Below are 7,497 nucleotides of genomic sequence, written 5' to 3' on the forward strand. Positions count from 1 at the left end.
GAGTGTTTGTTGTGGGGGAGGAAGGGAAAGGAGAATGTTAGCCGCTTTGAGACTCCTTCGGGTAGTGATAAAGCGGGATATCAAATCCAAACTCCTCTTCTTCTATCATGACAACAGGCACATACTGCTATATAATGTATAATAATATTGGTATCAGACCCCAATTCAGAAAGCACCCAATTAAATGTGGACTGCTACTGATGGTTTCTTCACATTGGCTGAATCTCAACTCAGAAAATCTAAAACTTGTGACTCCCAATTGGTTTTAATGGGGAAAATATTCAAATTGCTATTTATTTATTTATTTATTTATTTATTTATTTATTTATTTATTCACTTGACAGAAGCTTTACTTATTTTTCCTCAGAGGAGACCCACTGATGGGACCACATTATCAATCTCAATTTATTTCAGTGGGTTTGACTTAGTATGACTAACTTTGGACACAATCCACAGGGTTGTTGGTTTTCGTTTCTCGTTTTGGTCAAGTGAATTCCTCGTTGTCAAATTAATCTCTTAGATGACATGATTTGTGCCTTTCTACAGTTCCTTGTACAGCAACCGAAGAAGATATGAATCAAAACAATATACAGCTGAGGTGGAAATCCGCTAATAAAATCTATTCTGCATCTGGAGACAAGACAGAGTTTGCCTGCAAAAGGGGCTTTCAGCCAGATCCATCCTCGCCTCCCTTCAGAGTCCCATGTAGAGAGGGCAAGTTGGACTACCCAAGATGTATACCTGTAGGTACATTGCAGTTAAAGCATAATAACAGAAAAATCTGTGATTTTTGTTTAGCTATAGAAAGCAATGTGCATTACAAAAAAAATGCCTTTGAAATTTTCTTGGTCTACAGCAGATTTTCGATTCCCCCCCCCCCCCATCTATACCCGTTTTTCTCATCTCCTCCCAGAGTTACTCTTCTTCTTCTTTATTCTCTCCTCTCACCTTCCCTTTCTTTCATTGTTTGCTCCTTTCTCTCTCAAAGTCCTAGACAGAATTAAAATGAGAAAAAAGTAGTTCTACTGCCACAAGTAAAGCCCAAATTAAGCCATGACACAATCTACTTTGGGTATGAAATGCCACAAGTGTGTAAGCGCTTCCTTACTCAGCCTTTAGAATAAATTCACCAGGACCATTTAAACTTCAGTGCTCCTAAGCATCAGAATCGTCACATTGTGGAGTAAGCATCTCTTGTTGCTCTTTCACTCTGGATTCATGAAAGGATTCATAATATTCCCCAGGATAGTTCCATAATTCACACCCCCCCCCAAATCTCAGCTGGTCTCATATATACAGCAGCAGTGTGGTGTAGTGGTTAAGAGCAGTAGACTCATAATAATCTGGTGAACCGGGTCTGTGTCTCTGCTCCTCCACATGCAGCTGCTGGGTGACCTTGGGCCAGTCACACTTCTCTGAAGTCTCTCAGCCTCAATCACCTCACAGAGTGTTTGTTGTGGAGGAGGAAGGGAAAGGAGAATGTTAGCCGCTTTGAGACTCCATCAGGTAGTGATAAAGTGAGATATCAAATCCAAACTACAACTCCTCCTCCTCCTCCTCTTCTTCTTCTTCTTCTTTGCGGTGCAACACTGAGTCTGTATTAGCACCTGATTTCAGATTGGTTTTTCAAGTCCCCGCAACGGGGTGAGCTCCCGTTGCTCGGTCCCTGCTCCTGCCAATCTAGCAGTTCGAAAGCACGTCAAAGTGCAAGTAGATAAATAGGTACCGCTCCAGCAGGAAGGTAAATGACGTTTCCATGCGCTGCTCTGGTTTGCCAGAAGTGGCTTAGTCATGCTGGCCACATGACCCAGAAAAACTGTCTGCAGACAAACGCCAGCTCCCTCGGCCTATAGAACAAGATGAGCACTCCAACCCCAGAGTCATCCATGACTGGTCTTAACTGTCAGGGGACCTTTACCTTTTTTTTTTAACTTGGGGTGAGTCCAATCCTTTAAATTGGTCTTAAAGTTCACCTATCAATATCAAAAATGTTTGCCTAACAAGGCATATTTTGTACATGTGGAATGTGATTTTTAATGCCATCACTCACAGAAAATGATGTTTGACCTTTTATTGTAACACAGATAATTTGGAAAGTAATAATGGCAGCAATGATTGTGCAATGGGGTTATCAGTGTCTGTTGAGTGACTCTAGACAAAAAAAAATATGAAACCATCTTATAATTATTACATAGTGTTACTTGCATATGGAACCAGTTTAATATAATAAATTAATCAAAGACTCTTAGTAGGTATCTACACAAAGGATAATTATGTATGTATGTAACCTTACATTTTCATTGCTTACTTTCTATTTAACAGAGACAACAAAAGTAATTGGAAGAAGCATACAGAAGACATTTTTAACCAGCACCTGATCTTCAAAATTCATTGATGATTTATTTTTAATATTATCAAATCAAGCTACTTCTTCACAAACACCAATAGATTTCCCCATGGATTATATGCAGCTGCTCACAAAGGATCATGGGCCTAAAATTGGAAGCCTACTTCCTTGAAGACACACTTGTAACTTTTAAGGATTGATACAATGAGTATAGATGTAGGCCTGGTTCACTTACAATAAATTCTACTTTAAAGCATCGTGGAAAATGTTATAGGAAGGAAAGAAATACACCAGGAGACAATAACCCAAGAGTTTTGTATAAACATTTCCAGCTCTGGACTTTTGAATTCTCAGTGAGGCCTAGCAGCTGTAAATAATACACTAGTTGTGTAAAACTGCAGTGAATTTTTGTAAGCTTGTAGGGCTATTATGTTCATTAAAAAATAAAAATAAAAGCACTTGTTTTAAAAAAATTGTGTCCCTTGTTAGTATATAATAAAAATGCATAGCATACAAATTATTGGTTTTTTAATGTACTAGTAGCAAACTTACAGACCTGTGGGAGGAAACCCCATTGAGTAAATTGAAACTTACTTCTGGGTTAACGTTTATAGGATTGTAATATTACAGAGGCGGATTTAGATTAGTGTGACTGGTTCTGCCGCACTGGGCACTGAGCCTGGGGCATCACAGGGCATCGCAACTATGACATGGTGAATTGAACAGAACAGAAGGGGGGTTGCTGAATTTGGGCCCCACATAGGACACTGCTGAAATCTGAAAGACCAAATTATGTCCCTGACTATTACCATTGCTTTTGAATATGCTCAGACAAGCGTATTGACCCTTTGGCATATTAACAGCCCCACAGATGAGATATGTGGCTGCATTGGTGGCTACTGGAATTTGGAAGTAAAGATCTGTTTCTTACGTCCTTAAATCCCAATATTAACAAACCATGAAAGTATTTGTCAGATCAGCCTTTCTAGTCCTGTTTTCCACAGTAAGCAATCATATACCTCTGGTACACACAAAATGCAATAATATTATCTTGTGCATGTTCCCTAACTAGGGATAGATTTTGTTTCTTTTGCTTCTCTGTTTCCCAATCTTAAGTTCTCTTGCTCCCTTTATATATTTTGCTGTTTTATAAATGAATAATAAATAATAATAAAAATGAAAAAAATAACCCAATAACCCCCCCCAAAAAAACCCCACATTTTGAAAGGGTACAGGACAGTGGTGGCGAACCTTTCGGAGACAGAGTGCCCAAACTGCAACCTAAAACCGACTAATTTATGTGCCAACACAGCAATTTAACATGACAAACCTAGACAGCATCTTAAAAAGCAGAGACATCAGCTTGCCGACAAAGGTCCATATAGTTAAAGCTATGGTTTTCCCAGTAGTGATGTATGGAAGTGAGAGCTGGACCATAAAGAAGGCTGATCGCCGAAGAATTGATGCTTTTCAATTATAGTGCTGGAGGAGACTTTTGAGAGTACCATGGACTGCAAGAAGATCAAACCTATCCATTCTGAAGGAAACCATTCCTGAGTGCTCATTGGAAGGACAGATCCTGAAGCCGAGGCTCCAATACTTTGGCCATCTCATGAGAAGAGAAGACTCCCTGGAAAAGACCCTGATACTGGGAAAGATGGAGGGCACAAGGAGAAGGGGACGACAGAGGATGAGATGGTTGGACAGTGTTCTCGAAGCTACTAACATGAGTCTGACCAAACTGCGAGAGGCAGTAGAAGACAGAAGTGCCTGGCGTGTTCTGGTCCAGGGGGTCACGAAGAGTCGGACAAGACTAAATGACTAAACAACAATATTTAATAAAATGTTAAAAATGAGCCTTTGGGGGGGGCTGTCCTGTGTTGTTGAGCTTTTGGGGGTCATTGCCCAGAAATTTTGGGGGGGATGCAAAGACTTGCAGAGCTTTTGTGGGGGCTTGGATCAATGTTGTTTTTTTGGGGGGGCGGAACACTCACATCCATTACAAATACTTCCTGTAGCACACGGAGCAGACCCAACACATAATCGCAACAATCACAGGCAGCAACCAATCACACGAACTACAGCCGCTGACTATCTCCTGCTCACTGCAAAAAATCCCACCAATCGCTGGGGGGGGAGGCAGGAAAACACCTGCTTGGCGGCCAATAAACTGTCTCTAAGCTGCTGTGGGAGCCGCTCACTTGAGGGATCGGTTTACGCACGAGGAAATGTGGGGGGAAGTGGCTGCCCAATTTGAATACCCCAAACAACAGCACTGCTGGCACAATGACTCATGCCATAGGTTTGCCACCGCTAGTATAGGATATCAGTCCTTGTCCACACCATTTCACATTTTTTGAAAATGAAAAAAACTGTTCATGCTAAACAAACCATTTTGCATCCAAAATTTGCCAGTGTATTTCAAGTCTCCTTTTTCCTAATAATGAACTTGGTGACCCCGTGCCTATCAGTTTGGCAGAGGAATGTTGATCACCCATAGACAGAAGAATGACTACAGCTCATTTCATACATTCCAAAGCCACTTTTCACTCACACAAGTCACAAAGCATCTTACAAACAATAAATAACAATAACAGAATGGAACATCAAAATTACAACATAAAACAAATAAAATAATTAACAAACCATCAGTAAAACAGTAAAACAATTAAAAACCATCAGTGAAACAAGGTCACGGATTTCGCCAAAATCCCAAAAGTGTGCAATTCACTCAAAAATGATGCCAAAAACCTGCAAATTGCCCCCTGCAAGGCTTTTTGGTGCAAACGCCGCATTTCCAGGTAAGCTGAAAAATGAGCCCACGGCGCCCAGAACGAGGGGTCACGGTCTTCGCCAAAATACTGACATTTTTCCACAGGTTAAAGTACTGAGGGCTGATTTTTTTGGTATATGATAAAACGTGATTTTTGCATCACCAAACCATTCAGGGGAGCATGTGCAACAGTTTGGCACCATATTTGAGTGAATTTGATAATGTCAGATTTTTGAAATTGTGACCCCCAGCGGGTTAAGGGTTTTTTCAAAAAAATGTTTTTCCGAATGTGAAAGCGTTGAGGGCATATTTCATGGCCTATGATAAAAACCGTTCTGTTTCCACTGCCACACCTCTCAGGGGAGAATTTAAAATGGTTTGGCACCATTTTTGACTGAATGGGGTAACATCAGGTTCTTGCTGAAATTGTTTGGGATTTTTTTAAAAAAATAAATTTCCGCAGCGTGAGACATTGAGGCCTGATTTCTAAGCCTAGCATAAAAAACTTTTTATTTCCCCCGCCAAACCTTTCAGGGGAGCGTTTTCAACAGTTTGGCACCATTTTTGAGTGAATTGGATGATGTCAGAATTTTGGTGAAATTCTGACTCCGCGGGTTAAGGATTTTTGCAAAAAAAGATTGGCAGCAGCTTAAGGCGTCAAGTCCTGATTTCTAAGCCTAGCATAAAAACCCTTCTGTTTCCAAAGCCAAAGCTTTCAGGGGAGCATTGCAACAGTCTGGCAGGATTTTTGAGTGAATTGGATAATGTCAGAATTTTAGTGAAATTCTGACCCCCGATTAGGGATTTTTCCCAAAAAATATTTTCCGCAGGTGAGGTTATCGACGCTTGATTAATTAGCCTAGCATAAAAACCGTTCATTTTCCCCTGCCAAACCTTTCAGGGGAGCAGTTTCAACAGTTTGGCACAATTTTTGAGTTATTTGGATGACGTCAGTATTTTGGGGAAAATTCTCACCCTGCGGGTTAAGGATTTTTTCAAAAAAAGATTTTCAGCAGCATCCGGAGTTGAGGCCTGATTTCTTAGGGATTTAGGTTAGGGATTTTTGCAAAAAAAGATTGGCAGCAGCTTAAGGCGTCAAGTCCTGATTTCTAAGCCTAGGATAAAAACCCTTCTGTTTTCACCCCCAAACCTTTCAGGGGAGCGTTTGGAACAGTATGGCACCATTTTTGAGTGAATTGCATAACGTCAGATTTTTTTGTGAAATTCTGATGCCCGGGGTCACAATTTCAGCAAAAATCTGCCGTTCTACAATTCACTCAAAAATGGTGCCAAACGGTTGCAAATACTGCCCTGAAAGGTTTGGCGGTCGAAACAGAAGTCATTTTAACACAGGAAAAGAAATGAGCCCTCCACAACTAAAGCTTCGGAAAAACTTTTTTTTGAAAAAACCCCTACAATTTTAGTAAAAATCTGACGTTCCGCAATTCACTCAAAAAATGGGGCCCAGCTGTTGCAAATGGTCCCCTGAAAAGTTTTTCAATGGAAACAGGTTTTTATCATTGGGAAAAAAATTAGCCCTCGACGACTGAACTTGCGGAAAACTTTTTTTGAATAAATCCCTAATTCACAATTTCAGTAAAAACCTGACGTTCTGCAATTCACTCAAAAATGGGGCCCAGCTGCTGCAAATGCTCCCGTGAAGGGTTTTCGGTGGGAAAAGATGGGTTTTTATCATTGGAAAAAGAATTAGCCCTCAACAACTGAACTTGCGGAAAAGCTATTTTTTGAAAAAAAATCCCTAAGCCGCGCGGTCACAATTTCAGCAAAAATCTGACGTTCTGCAATTCACTCAAAAATCGTGCACAGCTGTTGGTGGAAACTGAAGGGTTTTTATCATCAGAAAAAGAATTAGCCCTCAACGACTGAACTTGCGGAATTTTTTTAAAAAATAAAATCCCTAAGCCGTGGGGTCGCAATTTCAGCAAAAATCTGACGTACTGCTATTCACTCAAAAATGGTGCCCAGTTGTTGCAAATGGTCCCCTGAAAGCTTTTTCGGTGGAAACAGAAGGGTTTTTATCATCAGAAAAAGAATTAGCCCTCGACGACTGAACATGCAGAAAAACTTTTTTTAAAAAAAATCCCTCAGCCGCGCGGTCACAATTTCAGCAAAAATCTGACGTTCTGCAATTCACTCAAAAATAGGATCCAGCTGTTGGAAATGCTCCCCTGAAAGGTTTTTCGGTTGAAACAGAAGGCTTTTTATCATCAGAAAAAGAATGAGCCCTCGACGACTGAACTTGCGCAAAAACTTTTTGGGGGAAAAATCCCTAAGCCACGCGGTCACAATTTCAGCAAAAATCTGATGTTCTGCAATTCACTCAAAAATAGGATCCAGCTGTTGGAAATACTCCCCT

General features: G+C 40.6%; 1 protein-coding gene across 6 annotated transcripts in view; it reads left to right on the forward strand.

Moving 5' to 3' along the window:
* CFH (complement factor H) overlaps positions 1 to 2,820 on the forward strand; it is a 43,954-nt gene extending 41,134 nt beyond the window's left edge. For 3 of the 6 annotated variants that reach the window (XM_083620241.1, XM_083620243.1, XM_083620246.1), the window contains 2 exons: positions 547 to 757; positions 2,323 to 2,820. In XM_083620241.1, the coding sequence (XP_083476367.1) occupies positions 547 to 757; positions 2,323 to 2,395 (284 nt within the window). In that variant the 3' untranslated portion in view covers positions 2,396 to 2,820. The remainder of the gene's footprint in view (positions 1 to 546; positions 758 to 2,322) is intronic. The other 3 variants (XM_083620242.1, XM_083620245.1, XM_083620244.1) reach the window with 1 other exon arrangement.
* The last annotated feature ends 4,677 nt before the right edge of the window (positions 2,821 to 7,497 follow it).

This window comes from Podarcis filfolensis (genome assembly GCF_964270895.1).
Source record: "Podarcis filfolensis genome assembly, chromosome: 6".
Classification (NCBI taxonomy): Eukaryota; Metazoa; Chordata; class Lepidosauria; order Squamata; family Lacertidae; genus Podarcis; species Podarcis filfolensis.